General features: G+C 32.3%; 1 protein-coding gene across 1 annotated transcript in view; it reads right to left on the bottom strand.

Annotated features, from left to right (window-relative positions):
• Positions 1–26,665, bottom strand: part of LOC118197185 (uncharacterized) — a 186,503-nt gene that overhangs the window by 2,703 nt on the left and 157,135 nt on the right. The window contains exon 3 of the mRNA XM_085814126.1: positions 2,957–3,064. Within this exon, the coding sequence (XP_085670252.1) occupies positions 2,957–3,064 (108 nt within the window). The remainder of the gene's footprint in view (positions 1–2,956; positions 3,065–26,665) is intronic.

Genomic DNA, 26,665 nt, shown 5'->3' with positions numbered 1-26,665 from the left:
TTTTAGAGACAAAAATAATAAAAGAAAGATATTACGCGATCTAAAGTGAACTTGAAAATAAAATTGCTGCACGTTATAAATATCTCTAAAAAATTACTGTTTCTTTGCCACCTGATTATAATGAAAATGGTAAGAATTTTAGAGGAAGAAAAATATTGAATCGCTGATATTACGTGGACAACTTCGCAATCAAAACAGTCCGAAAATTAAATACTTTACAAATTAAATTCCACCGATTGCCAGTTCTGGCGATTAATCTTCCGATTTTATAACCGAGGAGGCCGTTTGAATAAGGAAGTACCCTATATTTTAAAGTCTGAAAGAAGGAATTGATACATCAATTTGAAAATGGAAAACAGATAGTGCTGAAGAAACAAAACTTAAAGGAAATACCTTATTAAATGAGAGTTGGATTTCTAATTTGATAAGGGAAGCCTTTCATTAATAACCTATGTATATACGATTCTTAACTATAACTCATATTGCAGTAAAACAGAAGATCATTACTTTTATGGCCAGTACGCCCCGTTGCTAGTTATATTTTTTGAAGACAAAGTGGGTGGTGGTCGTGAGCTTCCATCCAACTGAATTATATTCGAATTTGTTTGTAAAGTTTAGTCTCATTTTTTTTTTTTTTTTTTTAAATTTTAATTTTAGACTCAGTTTTGTAAAACTTATGAGAGGCAAGTAACCTAAACTGTAGTCAACAGTAAACATTTACCTTCTAGAAAGTTCTGTAAGACAAATTGTGGCTGAATAAAATTTTGTATTCATTTAAGTTTGTCGTTGCAAAACCTTATTTCTGATTAGGGCGATAACCTGTCGATACAGTTAGGTATATAAGAACTAATGTTAATGGAAAACTGGTACGGTACTTTGTTAGGCAGTCGGGTGGTGCTTTTATGCTTTTAGGGGTAATCGAGCTCAATAGGTTACTTTGACGAGGCTCTTTAAGTGGACACTTAAACCTAAAAACGGCGGCACAAATAGCCCTTAGAGAGCCATGGCCGGCCAGTGCCATGATATCTGCTTTCTAGACCGTGGGTTCCGGGTGCTTTGTGCATCTTAGCCTGAACAAGTAGTCAGCTTGTTGCAGGACCCCCCCCCCGGGTTTAGTACCCAAGCAAACTTGATGCTCATTTTAATCGACCCACTCATGGGATGAAAGGTTGAGTCAACCTTGCCTAACCCGGGATCGAATCCTGGACCTGTGGTGCTGCTGCGCGACGTGCTAGCACCTAAAATGGAACATTGTGGACACCTAAAATGTCTTAAATTTGATCGGAGAAATAAGATCTACCTCATCAGTAGGAAATGTAATACTGAACATTTCACTCTTGAACATCTTATCTGTTTGGGACATGTAAAAGAGGACCTATTGAAAAGACCTACTTTAGTTTTGGATTTATTGACGGTTCTTGGATTCGTGGATCTGGCCTAGCTTAATAGTTAACTGTTTAGGATAAGTAACAACAGCAGCAACAATACGGATATTAAGGGAAGTTTTCAGCATAGTGCTGCAACATTACTTTCAAATCAATATTTAAATTGTTCAGTAGAGTGTCCCTTTATACGCATGTTCTATTATCATCTCACGCTAATCTGCAAATTTTTAACTTTCCCTTCCTGACGAATTGATCTTAAAGCCAAATATACTCCATTTACTTAGAGTAAAAATATTATATCTGTTACCGGCAAAATATGAAATGCCCCGGCATTCTATAGAATGCCTAGGCATTGTATATAATGTCGGACGGTTTTAGGCAAAGTATGAAATATGAGAAAATTATTACACACTTTCCCTAGGCGTTGAATGTAAATAGCTAGGCAATCTATAGAATGATAATATGCTCTTTAGGTAAAGTATGAAAAAAAAAGGGTTATGATAAGACTATTATTTAAAAGACGTACATTCCTCAAAAGTACAAATATTATTTTGAAAAATTCATGAAAACGTGCCATTAAAAACTATTATTTAAAATATGTAAAAAAAGTAGTGAGATGATCTTGATATAACATAGTAAATTTCTATTTTCTATCTGACTGAGACTGGGAATCAGTAAATTCTACCTGACAACGGAAATTAAATTTAGAAACAGTCATAAGTTTCACAATACCCTTTTTAGTACCTTTTTTTTTTTTTTTTTTTTTTTTGGCAGGGCTCACAAAGGTGGTTGTACAGTTCAATATCATTACGTGTAACGTTTTTGTATTTGGTTGAAAGTTCTTTCAACATTCTGTAACGTCGTCCGTGTCCAGTACTCAGTGAGTTTTCATGAGGTACGGAAAATAACTCAGTGTCTGTAACTTAATACTGTATAGCACTGACGCTTTCTTTAACAGGATAGATGAATGTACTTTTGTTTTCCACAAATATCATTTATCCTAGCGATTCAGCCGGCAGTAGTCTCGTGGCTCCCTCTCGGTAGTAATTTTGGCTCTTTTACATGATTTTATTAACTTCTGATAAGTAGTTTCAATTCTTCGAAACGAATCGGAGATGTATTTCATCTTTCCAGGTTTGTCATTTGGCATTTTATAGAATGTCTAGGAAATGTGTGAAATATGAATCGTTTCATACATTGTCGTTTAGGCATTATATGTAATGTTTAGGCATTCTATAGAATGCGGGATTTCAAACTTTGCCGCTAATATATACACAAATTATTACTGATATAATACGTTTATTCATTGTAAATAATCCTGTAAATTACGTAATACGTATTACAATCAATAACCAAAATATAATTAGTTAATGTAATGGAATGTTTACTAATAAATGGGAAATTGGTAAAATTCGGCACCTGCAAATAAGTTAACTTTTGCACAAAACCCAGCAGATGACGTTAATTAGGGATTAAACTACTTTCTATTTTGAAAACTGTCTTTAGATTAATTTTATTGTCAGATAATTTACGCTTCCCGCAAGGTAATTATGACCATTTCGGATACAAACCTTGCTGCAAGGTGAATTCTTGGCCGAGAGCCATCGGGTCCTGTAGAGACATGGGGGGCTTGTTACCGTTCGGACATACCTCTGCGTAGTGGATGATGGGATACATCACTGAAAAGAGAGAGCAGTTGTATTACAATCGAGCATTTTCTTTTCATGAATAGTATTAAACGCTTAATTTGAACTGATACAGAATAGAATCTGAATAGTATATTATTCATTCTCACGGGCTAATTTTTAAAAGCCTTAGGATTAACAATAGTAGAAATATAAATAATCAACATGAACATGTATTTTATAAAGTAAGAATTCTGAATAACTATTTAACAACATATCTTCTATCTAATTTTGAATTAACCCCTTAACCTACGATTTAGATTCGAAGATGTTGTGCCGAAATTGTATACAAGCTCGCGCAGCGTTCGGGACATTTGCACGACTTGTGTAAAAAGCTAATCCGGGCAATCGTAAACATGGCGAATTATGTAATTTTCGAAGAAAGTATAGGCGAATAATTATTGATGATACATCCGATGACGATCAACTACCAGAGACCTGGCTTTGGAAAGAAATAAGAAATAATCCAAAAATCTGGGACTATACGATGACTTCTGGCATAAGAGAGGAAGCCTTATGTCAATAAGAGGAAGTAGAGGAGAATTTGATATATTTAATCTAATATTTGATGACATATTTTGGAACAATATTGTAACCGAAACGAATCAGTATGCAGATCAAGCACGAGAAAATCCACATAGAACACGAGTGTAAATTGTGTAAAGTTCCGTTACATGTACCAGAATGCTTTGAAATATATCATATCGTTACAGATCACTAATTTTGTATTTTGGAGTTTTGTATAAATAAACATCTTGTAATACTTGCGTCTACCACAATTATTGCATCAGACTGTAATTGCGTGTCAAATATTCCACGTAATAATCACTTCTGGCCCGATCACCGTACGCGGCTATGCCCGTGAAAGTTAGGTTTGGCCCGACCATCGTACGCGGGCTATGCTCGTCATTATAGATTAAGGGGTTAATTATATTAATTTGAAAATTGGATTTCACATCACATTATTTTAGATATTTAGGTATAACTTATAGTAAATTCGTTTTAAAGAAAGGTTTCCTCTCATAGTGTAAGACTAGAGTCTCTGAGAATAGTAATGATTGTTAGAAAGTCCTCCACGAAGTCATTCTAGCCCTTGAATGCTTTGCCATAATTAAACAAACCAAAATCAAACTAGTGGCAGTGACTGCTATTCTCAGATTCCACTGGTCCGTGAAGTTTAAAAAATAGCAAGTTCAAAAATTTCTATTTAATTTTGTTACATATAATCATGTAAACACATTCATCTTCATCACTTAATTTTTTTTTCATACTTAAAGAATTGTAGATATATTTTGGATATTTATTGTATCTATTTTAACTGCTGTTCGCCGCTGAATCTTATAAACAGTTTTACAATCGTCAACATGCTATTAAAAGTAAGCCACACTACTTTCCAGTTGGCTGTTAAGATAAAAAATTGCCCTCAAATAATCTTTGTTTGATGATTATCAAAACAATGCATCATTGAAAATATTAAGCAATCAGCTGAAAATTTTATTTGCGCAATGTAAAAATTACAGAAAACGAAAAAATGCCTCAGGCACATTTTCAAATTAAATAAATTTATTCTATCATAAAAAAGGGGGAAAAAACAGATTCCATAGCGTGGGTCAAAAAGGTATTCTCCTTTTTTTCTAAATTGGGAACAAAAAATGATTTATATAATAATTAATAGTTTATAGGATGTACTTTAGACTTTTATAATGACTTTTAGTCTAAATGGCGTGCTTACAACTGATTTTTTGGGTGCAGTCAAATTGTATTTTATACCAATTCTTCCTCTAAACGTTGCTTTAGCTTCTTCTTGTTTGAATTACCTTTATTTCTGATTCTTCGACCTAAATCTTCCCATGAATGCTCGACTGAATTTATATTTGGTGATTGTGGGGGCATTTCAAGTACTTTGGTGCGCTGTACACCAGCCAAGTCCGGTTTTTAGCGCTTTATGCTTCGGATCATTATCCTGCATACATACAAAATCTGTCCATAATCCTATAAATTGAGCACTGGCATATAAATTTGTTTTCAGAATGTTAACATACACCTTAAGGTCCATCATGCCATCATTAAAATGTAGTTTCCTTACTACTGCATGTCACATGCATCTCCAGACTATAACGGAACGTCCACCATGCTTTGCTGTTGGTCGGAGATTTCTCAGTTCAAATTCTGTGTTTGGTTGTCTCCAGACCTTGCTACCTTACTTACAGACCTTCTGGTCCAAATAAGTTATACTTATTTTATCGCTAAATATAACTTTTCTCAAAAGTATAGGGGCTCATTTACATATTTTTTCGCAAATGGTAGTCTTTTCTTTCTATTCATTTCAGATACGTAATATTTTTTCCGAGCTGATCATAATTTATAACCAAATTCTTCAAGAGTATTACTTACAGTTTGGGTATAAACTTCTTTCTTAATCATTTCTCTCAGTTTTGGACCACTTAATGTCAGATCTTTTTTAACTTGTTATAAATGATACCGTTTATCATACTTGGTCAACTTTTTTGTCTTGCTTGCAAAATCTGTTTATACCACTTAACAGATTTTTTACTATGTATTTTACAGTTCATAGTGGTCTTTTAATAGTTTAACACGTTGATGCCGGCCTCACCTACCGGTGGATCATACTTGTCTGTTCCATGGGGCGGCCTGAACCACCGGTGGGTCATACTTGTCTGTTCCGTAGGACGGCATGACCCACCGGTGGGTCATGCTTGATTGTTCCGCAGGCCGGCATGATTCACCGATGGGTCACGCTCGTATATAAAAAAAATACAATTCTTATATTGTATTATAAAATATAATAATTTAATTTTATAATTTATAATTTTAATTTAATTAAATTTTTTTATTTAAAATTTTGATTTCATAATTTGGCGCTGCGCCGCCGCAGGAAAATGACAATGAATATCCGCGCCGTCGTCAACTTGTTAAGCAATTTTCTCATATGCTTCTCCAGATTTCCTCATATTAAGTATAATTTTCGTTTCTTCAATCGTAGCGTCTTTTCCTGTCTTCCAGATGGGAAAGTGGTTAATGTTTCTGATTACTGTACCGAAGGGCGCACGTTCGAATCCTGGAAAAAGCATTGGATGCCAATTGTCGGTCCTCTCATAAGAGGTAACGGTGGTTTACCTATAAGTTGCCTCCATAATAAAAGGACCACCACTTCTAATCTTAGTAGTGGCCAAAACCTATAACGGCTAGTGACCACTATTAAAAAAAAGAGTTTCTTTTCCTTTCCGAGACATTTTTAAATTTTCTGGTTAAAATTGCAGAAATGGATATGATTCAAGCACAAAAGTTTCAAATAACCCTTAAGGCAATACTCATGACATATGTAACTTTTAAGGATTTCTTCAAGTGTTAATTAAAACTTTGTAACCTTTCAAACGACCTATGAATGGCCAGAGTCGAATACTTTTTTGAAGATAAAAACAGGTCGTTTACGAAAAAGTCGCTTTAATCCCAATCAAATTTGTTTTTTTCTAATATGATTTTGCATTTACTGTCTATTATAGACATTGATAAAGACTACAATAAAAGAAAGTTAACAATAAATAATCAGAACTTTATATAATTTTTATATAATTTTAAAGACATTAATTAGTAAAGTTGAATACGTTTCCGAACAAACTGTATTATGGTAATGCTTGTCAATTTTACTGGCAACTAGAGTCTTCATCATTAAAAGGACAAGGCCTTATTTCTGCTGCTGTTGATTAGAACTTAAAATTCAAAACTGCATAAATTATATTAAAATTATTAAGTGTAGTTACTATTTATTACGCTGAAAACTGGAATATTTTGAATAAATAATGTTTGATGACTAATGCAATAATATCCAATACAAGTGTTGTCACAAAGACCAATTACTTCAAGCAACCTAAACTTTAACAGCGAATTTATGTTAATTCATTAGACGAAATTCAGTAAATGTCTGCAAGGTTTATCCTAAATTTGTTACAGGTATTTTTAGTTAAAGCTACTTTTCTGACCATCCTGATTTTAGCTTAAAATTTCCTACCAGAATGAGGTTTTAAGAATCGCGTTTAATGCAAATGAGTAAGAGTAGTATTTAAGTCGAAGTTGCACTGACTTCGAGAGACAGCCTCAGAGTTTCTGACTAGCGCGTGCTTGCCTGTTGGCTACGTCTTTCTAAGCTGTTACTACGCTAGGCCGTATTACAGACCCTTGATAGCTTTGCTAGCTTATTCGATATTTAGCGTCCAACTATTTAAAATTTTGATAGGTTCGGCTCTATCTCTTTAGTTAAGTTCTTATTTCATATTATTTTGAGTTCAAGCGCAAGTGGAGGCTTTGCTGTACGCTCTGAGAAAGGGTCCATCTGTTAACTCTTATTTTAAGCAATAAAGGGTAATTAAACCTTCTCGAGTCTATGTCTATGTTCCTGAAGCGATTATTCGCTTAGGTGTTCACTAGATGCCTACACATTTAACACATTTAGGTTCACTAGGTTCCTACACATTTACACATTTAACATTACACATTTAAAGTAAATGGGTAGAACCCCACATGTCTTAAATTCAATAATGTAAAAGGAAACATGCTCAGTTATAAACTGTTCACTTCGATATTGGAGCGGGGGCTTGTTAACCAGCGCCAACGATCTCATTTCTGATTTAGCACTGACAAGCTGCGAGTACATTCTTTCCTTTATCTGCTACTAGTGACGTCATGATTACAATACCAAGGCTTTGTTCTTTCGGCGGTAAAGCCAAAGTGCCAAGGGAAAAAAAATGATGCCAGGTTTAGGCGTCATCCCCTAGAAAACAGCGCTTTTAAATGATGGAATTTTAACAGAAATGTTTTTTTAAAAAAGTTGTAATTTACTGTTTAAATGACTATAAATTGGCAGTACGTCGGTTATTACACTGATTTTTGAAGTGGCGAAAGTTCTTTTTGTGGCAATTTTTTACACTGCATTTCCAAATGGCTCCCTCGGTGGTATATGACTTCATTTCACACCCAATTTCACAAGTTTGGATGGATGGTAAGTTGGTTCTTTCTTGGAAGAATGCAATATCTGCGTTTTCGCTTGATGATATATTGAAGCTTTCATCATATTAAGTTAGAAAAGAACGATTTCTTACGCACGAAAAAAAGCACTTTCATATTCCTTATTATTTGGTTTTGGCTCTATTTTTGGACTTGTTATATTGTCTGGTTATAAACGCCGTCAAAACTGGTCGCCAGTAAAACCGACTGTTACGTAAGTGTGACTATGATATTGATTGGTTATAATGCATTTTGGTATTATAAAAGAACTTGCCTCCAAACCTAACTCTTCAATTACTCAATTCTTGTTTCGTCATCCATATAGGTAGGTAAAGTAAGTAAAGTAAAATTCAAAACCAAAAGTAAAACCAAATGTTGTGAATTACTGAAAAAGAAATTTAAACTAGTGGAATTTTGAGAAATTACCAAGAAAATGACTAGAATTAAAATTACAATTAAATGTCAATTAAGAATAGAAAACCAAAGTAATTTAGAAACTCTTGCCTCCTGGAAACTTTACCTATACGAATACACTATATACAATCTATCAAAATATAAATAATAATAATAATAATAATAACAAGGCTAGTAAATAGCAAGTTTTAATTTAACTTACCTAGAACATATTTGAATTCCTGAGTTAGTCTAGTATTTACTAAACTAAGCGAAATTGAGTAGTTATGTTTATTTTTTATTTTTGCAATTAAAATTTCTTAATTAAATTTTCATTTTATATTAGCTTTATACGAATAGATAATATTTGCTAAATTTATATATATATATACATGTATATATACCCACTCTATTACTCAGCTCAGTGAGCTCAGTTTTTTTATTCTTATACGTGTAAATTGTGCATTGTTTGCTTTAAAAATGATTCAACTATGTTATTCTTATCTTTCGGTTAAGGTTTTTATGCATATGTTTTTATCCGGTTAATAAATATGTATGCAATAATTGTAGAATTATAAACCATTTAAAAGTTGCTTAAATGCGGGTAAGCCTAATTTTTTTTATCATAGTAGCCATATTTTTTAACATCTGAAACTTAGCAGAATAGTGAATTAAGTCTTTTTGCATCTTCAGTGTTTTTTTGCCGAGTGGGATCGAAAGGAAACTTTTAGTTTTATGCGCCGAAAAATCTACCTGCTGGGCAAATAACTTGTTTTTGCGTGGAAACTGTAAATTTAAATTGTAAAAAAAAAAATTTAAATTATTTTAACTGTATTTGGCATTTTAGGTTTTCTCTATCTTTCAATTTTTAATGAAGATATTTTGAGTTTTTATGTATTTTTGCCTTGCCCCGAAGTGAGAACTAAATTAATTGATGAGAAATGTATCTCTAATGAAATTCAAGGAAATAAGTTTAAATGAAATGCAGCAAAAAATGCGTATAATTTAATATTCTGTACAAGAAACTCATGTAATGAATACATCAGATTTTTTTATTATTAAAGTGCTTAAAATTACTAAACAACTACTAAAACATCAAAATAAAAGTTATAACCGTAAAATTAAATAAAGCAAAACTTTATATACCAACGGATATTTTCAAACCGCAATTGCAGTATGCATGAAGTCGATTGATTTATCTATGAGCTAAAATGATTTTGTCTCGGTGGCCAAAACTCCGGAGCTATTATTTCCTGTTAAGTATACCTTGCTGTCTTCCTCGCTCATTATTCATGAGGAGGCCATTTCACGAGAGCTACCGCGAAGAGAATTGCTCATAACAAGAGTAAGGGCTTTATTAAATTGGCATGTCTCCAGTTCAGACCGGGCGTAATGCGTCGGACAGTGTCTGGTTTGGATCTTTGGAACGAAGGATGGAACATTTTCGTCCGACATCCCCGCGCAAGAGGTTAATGTAGGCGTTCTTTGATGTACCAGAAACATTTTTCATTCTTTATTGCCTTAAAGCTCCCGCGTGGAATAAACTTTAATCAAATTTTTCTATGCAGAGGAGCGGAATATGAGCTTTCCAATGATCTTTAAATATTAAGAAAAGTTTGCTTTAAAAAGAAAAGTTCTTTCTTGGCTAAACTTAAAAAATAAATAAAGGATGGTGCCATCAAACTTCTTTAACCGAAGTCAAGAAACGTAAAGTTTTTACAAAATGATATTGACATTCTTGTGTGGGTGTAAAATAAGTTACTTCGCTGTGCTGATCTTGACGAGCAATCTAATTCTATAATATATGAATAAAGTTCTTGACGATTTTTCTAAATAGTTGTTACATAATTACTGCAAGTTTTCAGAGATGAAAATTTGGATTGGTGCAACAAAAATCAAGAAAAATGTCATATGTTTAAATATATATATATATGTGATGTACCAGCTTTAGTCGTAGCTTAAATTATCAGACGATAAGTTTAAAAAAAAAAACAGGATCCATTTATTATTATTCAGGAGAAATAGCAGTTACAAAATCAGATATCCGGAGTAAATAAAAAGAATTACTAATAACTTTTTGTATGAAGTTTACTGCATCGTGACATTTAAGAAAAAGCCTCCGATATTCCTTTGCGAGTCCTTTTATAGCCTCTGGAAAGGCGGAGCTTCCAAGAAATGACGTCAGCCTCGTCAGCCAATCCAGTTTGCTTTAAATATTTCCAGAACATTCTAAAACTGTAGGTGTAGAAAAGGCGGGAAAAATAACTTGACTACGGGGCTGTGAATTTAATTCCACGTACTTTCAAATAAGAGAACGTCGCCATTAAAAATGAAAAGAAAATACAGTTAGAATTTTAAGTGTATTCTTGACTATAGAATTTTATTATTACATATATATAACGAAAAAAAAAAGAAACTAGACATTCTAGAGAAGATTAATATTTTCGTAAATTTGATTATTGACCATCTCAAATAATGATAATAGCTCCTCGTGTCGCAAGTTACCGTATTTTGAATACTCGCTTAATTTCAGCATGATAACTGTAACTGAAATTATGCTTAAAGGGATTCAGAATACGTGTATAGGACTAGACTTACAATTTCTGAAGCAGATATATGGGCTTTTATTATATTTTTAGTCCAAAGGGGCAATTTGCCCAGAAGGACTATTAATTTCGTTTTGGCATTTTGCGTCGATTCACGATAAGCGTTGTTTCACTTTTCAAAGTCTTGCCCCCAAATATTATCGCCCTGTATTATATTTAAAGAAATTAAATAATGAAGAATGTGCACGAATGTAGGTATGTTTCTCGCATTGAGCCATCAAAATTCTCACCTAGAGCCATCAAAATTTGAATAACGTAATCTTCCATAGAATATGGGACTGTGAAAGCCCTAATTTGAATTCGAAATTTGTTTTATTACAGATTTCTTATTTTGTAACACTTCAACGAATTTTTGATTAACAAACTAAACGATTTCAAAGCCAGCAATGGCAACACTGTACGAAAAAAAAAAAAAAAAAAAAAAAAGATTTTTGTCTCCAGCGCGCGAAACTGGGTATCGGAAATTCTAAAGATAGGCTCTTTTTAAAATTATTTTGCGATATTGCTGTTGAACTGAATTTTATGGTTTAAGTGCGTAGAACATAATATTTAATAAATAAAGGTAACGCACAAAACGTTAGAAAAACGCCGCTTTGGACGTAATTTAAAAATTTTTTTATTTATTATTAATTATATTTATAAGCTTTTATTTTGTTCACTCATGGTGTTTGTCGTATTATGGTCAAAAGGTTTTCTTTCATTTTTAAACTACTTCTCCATAAACTATGGAATTCATACTTTATATACTCTCTGTTTGTGGATAACAACACAATGCAGTGTAGCAGATTTTTCACAATTCGATTTAGAATATAATACTGAAAAGATTTTTTAAACTCATATTCGTTTAATGAACGAATTAAAACCCTCAGAATTTTAACTATTTGCGCCACTGGATACAGCAGAGAAAAATATTTTAAACGAAAGTTCTATAAAATTTCTAATATAATTTCTGATTACTTTGGCGAATTTTCTGGAAGTGATAGAATTTTTTCAGCAACTAAAAACGCATCGATTACAAGTTTCGGAATTATTACAGATTGTAAGACAAACTCTTCAATTTTCTTTAAAATAGATATGATAAAAAGATAAAAAGATCGAGAGATTTTCCAAACTGCTTTAGAAAGTATGCTGCAGGCGTTAAGCAGAAAGAGAAATTGCATTGCAGGTTTTTTTTTAGCGTCGTGTAATTATATGGAGTTTCGAAGTTTCTATGTGGTTTTACGTCACTTTTTTTCTTACTTCTATGTGGATTTCTCTAATGATTTCTTTAATCTTTTTCCTCACGCTAGGGAAAATTACTTGCAAAGGAGTTAAGCGTACTGTAGATGGCTCCTGCCATTTTATAAATATACTAGCAGGCTGAGGCCAAAACAAAATTTATAAGTTCTATGTACACCTGAAAAGAAAATGAATAATGTTACGAATTTTGTACTTAAATAGGTAATTTGAGCAGAATTATAAGTAAAATTGTTGTATTTCTTTTGTAATATGAAAAATCTGAAGAGAAGCTATGTCGGAAATGTAAGAATACTTAATTATCTTAATTTAACATTAAGTAAATGGGTACCTTGGTAATTTATAGAGATATCGCTAAGCTGACAATGATTTGGCGATTTGTTTTGTCGCCAAATGGTTGGCAATTCGGTCTCTGTATCACCGTAATATGTATTGAAATTGAATAAATGTAATTGACCACTGTGTTAGCTGTAACCCTAATTCACAGTATTATTGCTTTCCGGTTATTTTGAGAAGCAAGTATTTGAAACGTCTCGGCGGCCGGTTGAAAACTAATTTAAGGCCAAAAAGAAAGCATCTGCTCTCAGTTGCTTAGTTATTGTTGTTGTGTTGCGAGTTGTTAGTTTCGCGTGAACTGAAATACAACCGAGTTAGCTTTCTCTTAAGACGCGCTTTGCATTGCATTGTGTTTAACGTTGTTGATAGTTTGAAGTAATAGATTTTACTGATTGGACTCTGTGATACTGTGAACACCTGTCCGAGAATTTCTGTGTAAAATTCCAGAACTTTGAAGTGTTTTTTTTTTTTTTTTTTGGATAAAAATAAATTTTATTAGCCAATCATCGGACCTGTGCGCATTTAACCCATTAACCGCCAAAACTACAAAGAATGTTTCTTTTCTCATGAAAATAATAACAAATATTAAATTAAGCATTTATAACATAAATTTACATTGAAAATTAAAAAAATACTCTTACCTATGGAAAAAGCGAGTGTTGCGTTCGCGCAACGTCAGCGGAATAAGACTACGGATGTTGAGTGAGTAGGATTGTACTCGTGTGATGTTTCTTTTGAGTGGAGCGCAGGATTACTTTTTAGCTGTATAACGTTTTATAAATCTACAAATCACTTTACTTGTAATTAATTTAATATTAAAATATACATTGTATTTCTTTTACAAATATTCATTATTTCATTTGTAAGATTCAAGCCTGAAAAGCTTGATTTCAATCATGATATAAAGCTGCATTACAGACTTTGCATCTATAAACAGTCTGGCTATGGTACTCTTTACAACAAAGTCTTTTGCTATCAACGGACTTTACGATAAAATGTCTACTACCTCCGTGCATTGGTTTTTGAATGCTGAATTTACTAGGTCTTCCTAATGCTGATCTACTTCTGGCTAATTCTACACTCTCAATAGGAGTTTGCGAAAGGAATAATGCATTCTCGCGTCTGAAATCTGAAAGAGACTTTATATTTCCAGTAGTAAAAAGTGGTGATTTTAGTAAATACGGTCTCACCTCGTATAATTTATCAGTATTGTCAATTTGACTATTGTCAAATGCAAATTCTGCTTCATATTCCTGTACTGCAAATGTGATATCGATTCTCGTACAACAGGAATAGAAATGTCCTTAACAAAAGACCAATACGTTTTGAGGTAAAGAATGATATCCTGTAAGCAATAATATTCCAATAAATCTTCTCATATAGGCTTCAGATGCAATTTTTTTTTTTTTTTTTTTTTTTTTTTTTTTCTGAGCGTATATATTTGTCTGTTCAACGAGAAGAGAGTAAATGTCTAAACCAAAAAGAAAATCGAAAATCTGTGCACTAGTTTTTCCTTGTATTCTGTCTTTTATAATTTCTCTTCTATCTCTTTCTTCATTTTCTTCCTGAGACATAACTAACAGTTCCTTTTTTATCCACTTCAAGATTTCAGTTTTCTCCTTTTTAAACATTTTAGTACGACTATAACTGCTTTTAGAAGGCTGAAACTTATTTCTTCCGTGAATTTCAACTTGCCCAGCAATATCATTTGGTAAAATATCATTATCATTATTTAAAACATTGCCATTCCTTTCTTTTTTCGTCACTAGCTTCTGCAATTTCCGGGGAAACAACAACAATATCAGTTTCATTCCGGTCATTATTAACATTATCATCATCTGTTTCTTCATCAAAAAATCTTTGAAGGGCTTCTTCTAATGTAAGATACCTCGTTCTAGGCATTTTTAAACAACCAGAACATCGAAAAGAATCAGTGAAAAAGGAGATTGACTACCCGTTTCCTGCTGACGTTGCGTCAGCGCAACGCTTGTTTTCCCTTCCTTCCCAACACAAATATAAACATCTGACTGATGTAATGTTTTGATAAACGGTGACCTTGACTAAAAATAGATCACTCATAAAGACGGCGATTCTTTCGTTAAATATTTTCAGCAAAAATACCCGGTCGAAAATTTTGCTTAAAGTATGAGATTAATTATTATAAACAAAATGATTGTTGAAGGCAAATATTTTTTACAGAAATAATCTTCATAATATTCCCTACACAAAATCATCTGCTGTTATAAAATATCTTAGGTAGTTATACTTATATACGCCTTTATTTTGACCGTTGCGTCAACGCAACACCAGCGGCTAATGGGTTAATCTAATATAAACCCGTACGCATGCAACAATAAAAACATTTCAATATGAATAAAATCAGTTTATTATTTCCAACCCACACGTTACACATATTCTCAGGAAGTTTCGAGCTAGTAAAGCTTCACTCTTCCCCTTAATTGCTCGAAACAGTGTTCTATCTATTGATAATAAGTTGCTCATTTACAAAACCATGTTGCGTCCAATTCTTAGTTACGCATGCCTCGTCTGGGCATACTCGTGCAAAAGTTTGAGAAGGCAGTTACAAGCTGCCCAAAACGGGGTATTGCGTATGATATGTAATGCCCCCTGGTACATTCGGAATAGCCAAATTCGTAAAGAGTTAAGAATAGAGGATCTTTGTGATTTTTATTGCCGCTTATCTAGGGCATTTTATGATAAACAGGAACTTCTGGACATTCCTGTGGTTGTTAACTATTGTTATGATACTAGGGACCCCAATTTCAGTAAACGCCCAAGGGCGATCCTAAATGTTAGTAATATGTAATTTTGTATATGTGTTATGCAAATTGTTGCTCAGATTCTTTATTGTATATTGTTCTTTTTTCCTCCTGATTGCATTTTGTTTTTACTAGTGGCACTAAGGCGTCGCACTTCGTATTTTGTTTCTCTTGTGTGTACATGTATTCTTCTGTGAAATAGTTGTTAAAAAATAGTTAATTATGTATGAATTAGTAATTATGTACTTAAGGAAAAAAATATGTATTTATTTAATTATTTAGCACATTCAGTTATATTTCTCATAATTCTAAACTTTTATCATGTTATTCGATGAGGGGTAGGGCTATGCGCCCAGGCACCCTGGTGGTTAAGCACCGCAGTTCAATGTATGTATGTAAGCAACAACCGATTCATAAATAATTTTAGTTGCCAAACCGGGAAACAAAAACTTTTGACATTTTTTTCAAGTTAATACGTATGACGACATGATTTAAATTTAATGTAATACAACAACTTTTTTATCAATAAAGAATTAACGTGGAACTAGCATATCGTGCCAGTTACCTAACCTGAAGAAAAAAAGTTGCCAACAGTAGCTATTTATTATTATTTATATTATTTTATAAAAAGTTTCGACATACAATGGCATCGCGCGCTTTCTTCAGCGTCAGAATATGACCTTACATAATAATAATGTGTTTAGTATTTGACAATGCTAATTTTATTTCATATTTTGTAAAACTTGCAAGTTTTTGATTAACAAACTCTACGATTTGAAAGTGAGCAGTGGCAACACTTCGAAATAAAGCATTTTTATCTCCAGCCCCCGCGACTGCTGCCACTCGGAAAATTAAGCGCGAAAATTAGCATTTTCAGAGTTTTCAATTAATATTTCGGTTGATTAAAGTCATACGAAAATGAGAATGGTCGAAATGGCTTCCTCCGAATTTTTGGAATCCGGGAGTACCACACTCGAAACTCCACAAGCGACAGCTTATTAGCCGCAGCTTTCGACCACAGCGAAAGACACCAAGAGTGAGCTAAATAGAAGCTTATAAAGCCTAAGAGATTTGAAGGGAAAAAATTCTTTATAATTTAACCTTTATTTTTTAATAATATATGTAACTGATATAATTGAAAACGCATTAATGTATAATATACTAACTGATAACGCTTATGAAAGCAAATGGCAGACATGTTTCGAAAGTCAGATATTACGTACCTAGCACAGAATTATTTTTGATTTTTTAAAGATCGAACCACAATAAAAATATAAACTTTATTTTGACATCCATTTGCCTCTGAATCCTAATGGCTGTTACTGAAAATGGATTTTTATTCATGTTATCGGAATTACAACATTTATACCTTCCTGGATATATTAAAGAAAATTCAAACTTTTCTAGCCCTAATCATTTTCCGATGTTCAACGTCACCACTAATGATCCGTTGGTTAGGGTATCAAACGAGTTAGTTGTCATTACCCTCCTACTGACACACTTATTCAGGAAATAAAATATAAGCGAGTAAAACATGAAAACATTAGTGTTGTTCTGCCCAATTTTCATTTACATTGTCATTTGAAAAGTCAGTTCCTAAGTGTTCATGAAATAACATTACATTCAACTTCAGCAGAATTTCACTTTCTAATTTTTACTTCCTTGTACGAAGTAAAAAAAGTATTGTAAACACGAGAATTTTAAAGGGACATATTTCAACGCCATTTTGACAGCTATCGAATGAAATTTAACGATGTTTTTCCGTGACATTTGTACGTAACGGCAGAATAAAAGACGCTTTTTGTCAAAACGGGTTACAAAAAGGATTTAAATGGATTCATAAGAAATTTTTTCGTGACGTCTGTAGGGCCCACCAGCGGCTGAGCTGTAATGTCGCTGAACACTGGTAGTTCGGTCCGAGGTTCGAATCCCGCGAACGGGCTGGCTGCATGGGTGTTTTCGTGGTTTTCCACATGTGTAACGTGTATACGAGCCAGTTTCCCTTAAATATTCCTCCACGAAGGCATCCCTCCCTTAAGGCAAATAGCCCTCGAGTGCTTTGCCGTAATCTAATAAACCAAACCAAACCAAACCGTGACGTCTGTACGTACATGTAACAGAATGGATATATATACACATATATCCATTCTGTTACTCGGCTCCGTGAGCTCAGTTTTTTAATTCCTTGTACGAAGTAAAGGAAATACTGAAATCTCGAAAATTTTCGTGTGTCATACATATTTCAATGAAAATATCCATTTTGATCGCTTTCAAATGCAGTTGAACAAACTCAAAACGAGTAGCCTCAGAACGTTGAAATTATATATATATAATTACAAAACGATACTTTTGAAATAATATATATATATGAAATTAAAGACATAAAGTAAGAAGTTTAGAACTAATATTTCAAAGAGACCAAAAATTGAAATTCATAATTAATAAATTTCAAATAATCTTATAAATGCAAGAAAAAAGTTAATAAATGTTAAAACCAAAACTTTTCAAAGAAGCAAAAGCCCATTTAAAAACAATTAGTGAAATTTAAAGAAGAATGAACAAATACAGAAGAGAAATTCAATTAACTTCAATGCTACTTCGTCAGGGGAAAGGAACATTGAAATGAACTGAAATCTCTCTTCTACAAAAATCGTTGCTTTTCTGATGATGCTAATGCTTTCAACAATTTTAATCTCATCGAAAATAGCAACATCTACCCAAATTGTCTAAAAACTAAGTAGGACCAGTAAAAACCAAACAGAAATAGTTTATCTAGTAAGTATTCATAAACTTACGAAAATTAAACTTTTTTAGAAAAAAAAAAAAAAAAAAAAGATTTTAATTTTTCTACTAATAAATTTATTAATTGGAATTCTAACATATCTAAAAAACGTTATTGCAAATACTAATTTTAACCAAATTAGTAGAATTAAAAAAGTTTGCACTGAAATAGAAACACAAAAAGAAGAAATTATAATTCTCACCAAAATTTTAAAAGATAATGAAATTCCTTTCGAATTCATTAATGCTATATTAAAGAAATCTGGAGTAGTCTACACCCTATAATACTTATTAAAAGTATGAATTTTTTATCTCAAAGCTCCAAAAGAGATGGATTTTTAAAAGGTATACAGGATCTTTTTAAAATATTTTTTTATCATTTCTTATTTTAATTACTATTCTGTTACTAACCATGGCCTTGTATATATTTTAAGTCCTCATGAGTAGCCTTTGTCGTGAAGACCTTTTGCTTTTCTAATCTAGTTCCTTTACTTCCTTTTTCAAATTTTTTCTGTGATTTTAAATTACAAAATTAAAAAACTACAATTTAATTTGATAGATTTTTTAACTCATATCTACAAAACAATTATTAAAAACTATTTGATCGCATTTTGAGCAAATTTTTTAGTCTACTTTTTTTAAAGAATTAATTGATTTTTAAATTTAATTAAAGTTTTACATTAAATATTATGCTTTTTTGTTTTACAAGCGTCAGAATTTACTTAAATATCATTTAATTAATATTGTTAGGAAATGTCTAGGCGCGGAAAGGTAGCTTCCCCGCAAAGCAAGTTTAGGGTTGCCATAAATAGCAAGGAAGACAGGGTTGCCACATTTGGCGAGAAATGGCCCATTTGGCGATATGCTATGGACGGATGGAGAAACTTCTGAAACGAATTCTTACCTATTTAGCCCAGAATGTTCTCGAACACAAGCCGAAAGCTATATAAACCCTGCTCGCCCGCAGTCAGTTAGCGTGTGTCTCGTCTAGCGAGCTGATAGTCAGTCATAGAGTGTGTTCCTCGTCTAGAATGCGAGTGCATCGTCGAGAGCGCGTGTTGAGCTCCGGGAACGACTGAACCGAAGACTCGGGATCTGTGCTCTGGTGCTTTGCAGTGAAGCTGTCTCTACCGTTATTGCCTGACAGTGTGAAGGCTGTGTCGCTGATTGTTTTTATTGTAGATCTTCAACGACTGTGTTTCGATAATTCATCAGGTGGTATCGTCATTATTCACTCCAAATCCTCATGAACCTCGTACGAACGTGAAAGAAGAAAATAACGTAACAATATGCAAACGTTTTGAGTATTGAAGTTAATTGAATTCCTCTTCTGTATTTGTTCATTCTTCTTTAAATTTCATTAATTTTTTTGAAATGGGGTTTTGCTTGTTTGAAAAGTTTGTTTTTAACATTTATTAAATTCTTTGATGCATTTATAAGATTACTTGAAATTTATTAATTATTTTTTTCAATTTTTGCTCTTTGTGAAATATTAGTTCTAAATTTCTTACTTTATGTTTTTAATGACAATTTTTCTGCAGCTTGATGCGCGAAAATACTAAACATGTTTATATTTTATTTCCAAAAGTATTGTTTTGTAATTATATACATATAAAACATATTTATATATATACTCATTCTGTTATTCGGCTCAGTGAGCTCAGTTTTTGCTTCCTTGTACGAAGTAAAAAGGAAGTATTGTAATTGCGAAAAATTTCGAGTATCATATTTTAACAAAAATATCTATTTTGACCGCCATCGAATGCTTTTGCATTACATCTGTACATAAGGGCAGAATAAAGGACTCTTTTTCCCAAAATGAATTATAAAACTTATTTAAAATGGCTTCAGAAGAGGGTTTTTTTTTTTTTTTTTTTTTTTTTTTTTTTTTTTTTTTCCTGTGGCGTCTGTACGTACGTATGTATGTATCTCGCATAACTCATAAACGAGTAGCCTCAGAACATTGAAATTTTGTATATAGGATTGCTATAACATGTGGATGTGCACATTCTATTTTCGTTACAATCGGCCGCAGTTAAAATATGTAAATATTTTTTGGTTTAAAAATGATTGAATTATGGTTTTCTTATCTTCCGGTTAAGGTTTTTATGCCTTTAATTAACCTGAATGTTATGGCTGAAAAATTATGAACAATTTAAAAGTTGTTTAAGTGAGGCTGAGCCTAATGTTTTTACCATAGCAGCCATATTTGTTTACATTTGAAACTTAACAGAATACTGAATTTGTTGCCAAAAACTAAGCTTCGCAACAACAAAGTAACGTCTGCGAATTGAGTTATGCTTAATCCATTCTGGAATTATCATTTGAGCTATTAAGTTGTCATATATATTGACTTTGTATAGCGTCCACAATATATTAGGTCAGTTTCTACGCCTTCATTGTCCTTTTGCCGAGTGAGACCAAAGGTAAACTTTCTGTTTTGTGCACCGAAAAATCTGCCTTCTTGCCCGCTGGCCGAATTGCTTATTTTTAAGTAGAAACTCTAATTTTAATTGTAATTTTTTTTTACTTGTTTTAACTGTAATTTTTTTTAATGTTTTTCCATATCTTTCAATATTAAATATACATAGTTTGAGTTTTGTGTATTTTTGCCTTGTCGAGAAGTGAGAACTGAATTAATTGAATGAGAAATATACCTCTAATGAAATTCGAGGAAATAAGTTTAAATGAAAGGCAGGAAAAATTGCGTATAATTTAATATTCCGCACAAGGAAGTACTTATTATCAGATTTTTTTTTTCATTAACCCGTACCATTCATAATGATGGGATAGTTCTAAAAAATTCTGTACCTTATTTTCTTCTTAATATATATCTTCTTAACATCAATGTTCTAATACCTTCTTAAAAGTAACTTCTTAAATGGAAGTGTATATTTAAGATCAAGGTATCAATGTTTAAGAAATAAAATTTCCAGCGAGCGTTTTCGAATACATTCATATGGATGTTTGTAAAAAATGCCAGCACTTCTAAAAACGTGTTAAAACGTGTTTTCATTATAACTTGTAAAAGTACTTTTTTTACCTTTCTTTTAGATTGCCCTAATTGTCTTAAACGGACCTTATTCCGGTATTTCCTTCTTGTGTTTTGCAATGCAATTATCAATTTGAATCACTAGTTCCCTTTTATTCGTCATGACTGAAGCTTTTAGACATGGGTATTTTGCGCTTTTTAATTGCCCTGTGTTGAATTTATCAAAGCTGTAGAAAAGTATAAAAAAATAAACCAAAAACGAAGACAAAAAAATTATGTTTGTTTGGTATATTCTTCGCTCTGACCTTCTTTAGCTACATTGAAATTACCTATTTCTTCATCCACGAAATAAAAATTTTAAAAAGCACGTGAATTTGCAATCTTTTCCCCAGCTTTAAGAATGCTTTAATTAATAGAAAAATGTTTACTTTCAAAAAGCAACGCCTGAAGAAGAAAACATCGGGAAAGGAAGAGGAGAAAGTATTATCATAGAGAGGACACAGTAATATTGCTTATTTTCTTCTTAAGATAAAATTAATTACAGAAAATATACAGCCGCTTTTTTCCAACATAGTAACATTTTTTTTTTTTTTTATTTCTGAAATACATGCTCTCTAAGCACCGTATTTAATTGTTAAGATACTGCAATTTTAGTATAGTTAAGGATTCGAATGTTGGTAGTACGTGAGGTAAGAGATGGTTTCGGTTAATTCACTTTCGTATTAAAAAGAAAATATTTGTTGTGCAAGGCATTTTATTCTAGCAAAATGCATTATTAATTTTAATTAAACGAAATTTGTTTCAAGCGTTTAGCTTTGAGTACTAGCCTCTAAGCGGCCAGCCTTCGTCTGGCTTTTAAATGTGCCGTAAAAATGCCTAAAGAACATTAAATTTAAACCCTGCATAGAATTTTACTCTGCAGTACAGCTTTATATAAAACAAAATTCAATAAAAATGTATCACATATTAAAAAAAGTTACAATGAAATAAGCAATAGCCCTTAATACAAATATTAATTTTCTTAATAAATAAATTAATCAACTTCCCGTTGCAAAATCTTAAGAATTCAAATGGTATAAAAGAACTTAAGAACTTTGTTTCCTAAAAAATCATGCAAAACTTTTTATTTAATTAACATTATATGTAATTAAAACATAATATAAAAATATGACAATAAAATAAGCAATAAATCTCAATTTTTCAAGAGAAAGCAGTAAGCAGTCCAGTACCCAAAGCAATGAATGAAAAACTGTTGCCAAAACCACATTTTTAAAAGAATGAAACTATCACCAGAAAGCAATAACCAATCAAAAGTGTGCTTTGTGGATGACATAATTCAAAATATACAAACCTCTTTGCCATTAGCTAATAGAGAGGAAGAGAGAGGAAAGTAAATTCTTTCTGTTGGTGCCTCGCGAGACACATGCGCGTCAGAATAAGAAGATTGCGATGTGTGTGTTGCGTGTCCAAAAATCAAAAGAAAATGAGCAGCATGAAATACGCAATATCCCTTAATACAAATATTAATTATCCTAATAAATAAATTAACCAACTTCCTGTTGCAAAAAATAAAAATTGCGTCTTAAAAACAGCAAACAACAAAAATCAAAATAATTTTAACAGCAAAACCACAATAATTTTAAAATTAGCATAGCGGCGTGTGTTTGAAATTTCCGATACGGTGTTGTGTTGGCATACATTTTTTCTATTTTTTCCTGTCTTTTCTCAGTTTTTCGTATCAGTGTTCAGCTTTCTTATAGTAAGGACGTGCTGTGGACTTGAAAATTGAGGGCGGCATCGAACGAGAATGCTCTCAAATATCGAATGAATGATTTTTGATATTTGCGATTTCTTTGATTTGCTTCAGCACCTTTTTCTGGACTAAAAGGTCATCATTTTGTAGCAAGTAATTGAAAAAAATATATTGTTGCGTTCATACGGGTTCGTATTAGATTGAATGCACAGGTCTGATAAAAAGGCAATACAATTGATTCTGATCGCAAGAAATATAACAAAACTCTGGATTATTCCTCAAAGATATTCGTACAATATCTCAGTATCACGCAATATAAATAGTAGTTATATTTTAAACTACTAAAACGTTAAATAGAACGCAATCTAAAGCGCAGAGAAAGCTAATCCGATCTCTGAATTACAGCAGCTAAGTAATCAACAACAACAACTGAGCTGAGATGTTCTTTCTCTGGGTTTTATAACTTTTTAAATCGGCCTTGCAATTTCTGGAAAGCAAAAAGCGTAGAATTACGTTTACAGTTAACAATGTTGTCAATTACATTTATTCAAATTAAATATAAATTACGGAGATAAACTTTTGTTAAAGGATTAAATGTTAAATGCACGTGCTCTTGTATTTTTACTTTTTCGGCGTAGCTTTCTCTTAAAAATCGTCACGCGCTGCAGTGCACGGGGAAATAAAACAATTTTAATTATAATTCTACTACAAACAGCAAACTAAATGCAAAATCCGTAACAATATATTCATTTCTATCTATTCTCTTGAGCTTTGAAAATAAATAATATGTTTTAATAAACATTGACTGAAAGCATTAATTTTAGCATGCATTTAATTCTATTTTAAGTGCATTGAATGCAAAGGCATTTTTAGCTTTTACTTGCATCTAACACTTTTGAAAAAAAATGGATTTAGTTTCTTTTACAAGTCTGTGCACAACTGAGAAGAGAGTTCTTTAAATTTTGACTTCTATTCGATCGATATTTCTCTTCAACTACTGCATTAAGAATCCAAAGGTAGACTGAAATTAGATTTCGCTAACGTTCGAGCTTTGAATACCTTTTCTAAAACAACTGAATCAATAAATCCTAATGTCTTTTATCCTCAATCAAATTTTAGTTTATAAATATTTGAGTACCTCCGCTATGAAAACCTACAGCAATTAAGGAATAATAATAACTGTTACCGAAGTAATAATAAAAATTGTAAAAATAATCAGGGACCATTTTCTAAAGTTAGAAATGTCGGAACCCTACAGAAGGTGATTATATAGTATCTATACTAGTGCACGTTTGTCTGTTGTTTGCTTGTTTGTGGCATTATCACCTTTGGAACGGCGGGGAGTTCAGTTTCGAGAGAGGTACCCCCCGGATTCCAAAAATTCGTTGGAAGTCATCTCAAACGTTCTCATCTTTGTACGACTTGAACCAGCCGAGATATTAATTAAAAACTCTGAAAACGCTCATTTTCGCCCTCATTCTTTTCGAGTGGCAAGTCTCGCACGCTGGAGATAAAAATCTGCTGTATTTCGAAAAGTGTTGCCACTGCTCGCTTTCAAATCGTAGAGTTTGTTAATTAATAAAACTTAAAAATTAATTTGTTAATTAATATTAATAATTTGTTAATTTGTTAATTAATAAAACTTATGAAATAAAATTAGCAGTGTCAAAAATTAAACATATTATTATTATATAAGGTCATATTCTGACGTTGAAGAAAGCACGTGACTGCATATAACGTCATTGTATGTCGGAAATGTTTCGTTAATGTCAGCATTTTAAATAAATAGCTGCTGTTGGTAACTTTTTCTTTTCAGTTTAGTATAATTTGCACGATATATTACTGCCGCATTAATTATTTAATTGATATTGAGAAACAGTTGTTAAATTACATTAAATTTTAATCATGACATCATACGTATTAAGCTAAAAAGTCCAAAGTTTTTGTTTTCTGGTTTGGCAACAAAAAAAATTATTTACAAATTTGGTTGCTGTTCTGAGAGAGTGAACTGATTTCAGTCATATTGAAATGTCTTTAAACATTTGCTTTTCAGATGTACATAGAACTTATAAATTTTGCCCGCTAAAAAAAGTATAAATTGTAGAGATATTAGGTTTATTTCGAAGCAGGAAATATGAAAAAACAAAACTGCTTTCTCCGGGATTCGAACTTCAAATCTCCCAATCGGTTAACGTGGTGTGCTTTCAAGTTACAGCATGAAAGAACAAGGTAAGGAAGGGGAAAATTACAAAAGAAGCAAAGAAATATGTAATATCATTCTATAAAAATAGTTAATGTTTTTAATTAGATATAACAAGAATGAAATGTGTTTTTGATTAAATCAACCATATTCAAAAGTAAAAAAAAAAAAGAAAAATTCTTCAAAACTGCATCTATTGCTTTTCAATAGCTTAGTGTCTTTCTCAATAACAGATTAAATTTGAAAGATAAATAACATTTGTCGAATCAAATCATACATTTTGTCGAATGGCAACAGACAACAGAGAGAAGACACACAATAACAAGGAGAAAGTGTTTTCGTCTTACATAGTTCAACCACAAACATTTTATGCCCTCTTGGTTCGAGGATTCAACGGCTGTTAATCATGCTTTTCGACTAGGAGACAGGTATATAGCGTAGAGACGCCACGTGATGTTCTGCGGAAAAAATTTTATGCAAATGTTTGAAAACTCTCTGTTCAGTATGCAGTCTTACCAGTATAACAAAAGTACTGCTTGATAATTTAATACCTATATTCACTTAGTGATTTTCATAGAAGAGCTACTATAACTATTAATTTTCGGCTTTTAGTGCGTAAAGTTGCTCATTCTCTACAAAGACTTCTGTTTTAAATGCCAACGTTAAGAAATTAATATAAATAGTTTTCGTAAGGAAATTATAACGGCTACTGAGTTAGCAAGCACATTCTAGCTCCGACCAACGTGTTAAATTAGAGAGAAGCACTGTGTTCAGTCTAAAAGTTTGGAAATAATTCGTATTAGAACAAAGGCTTTCGTTAGGGTTATTCCGTGGTTTTTTTTCTTCTGCTATGCACTAAATTATTTAGGAACTCATCACTTCTGCTCTTAAATTCTTTTACTGCTTTGGAATAGATGCTTATTTATAACATTTTTTTCTAATAACCTTGAACAGTTGTATTTGACACACCCTTTGCAATCAACTTCTATCATCCTGTATTTCAGTTGCCAAAAGCCGCTAATGAAACAAAGAAAAATGTTGATAAATACAAAAAGGAGGGAAGGAACAGTTTGTGAAAGAAGTACAATTTAAAGATCCAAAGTGTAATTTGCAATTCAAAGTGCACTTCTGTCATGCCAGAAAACGTGTTGATTCCTGGGGCTTATAGTAATAGGGTAATGTTTATTTCAGACATTTATAGCTGAGGCAACCAAGAGTTTTTACTTCCTTGTACGAAGAAAAGTAATTATTGTAATTGCGAAAAAAACCAGGTACCACATTTCAACGAAAATATCCATTTGGACCGTTCCCGAATCCATTTGGATGACCTTTTTGGGTGACATCTGCATGTACGGACAGAATAAAGGATTCATTTTTCCAAAATATGGCCTAAAATTGATTCAAAATGGATTTTTCTTGACGTCTGTATGTTACTATGTTACTACAAAGGCGAAGCCCCCAGCTTCCCCGGCCGATGATTTAGCCATAAACCTTTC

This window comes from Stegodyphus dumicola, chromosome 3 (assembly GCF_044657685.1).
Source record: "Stegodyphus dumicola isolate Sdum_Otavi_A_Nest chromosome 3, ASM4465768v1".
Classification (NCBI taxonomy): Eukaryota; Metazoa; Arthropoda; class Arachnida; order Araneae; family Eresidae; genus Stegodyphus; species Stegodyphus dumicola.
This window is presented reverse-complemented; position numbering and strand designations above follow the sequence as displayed.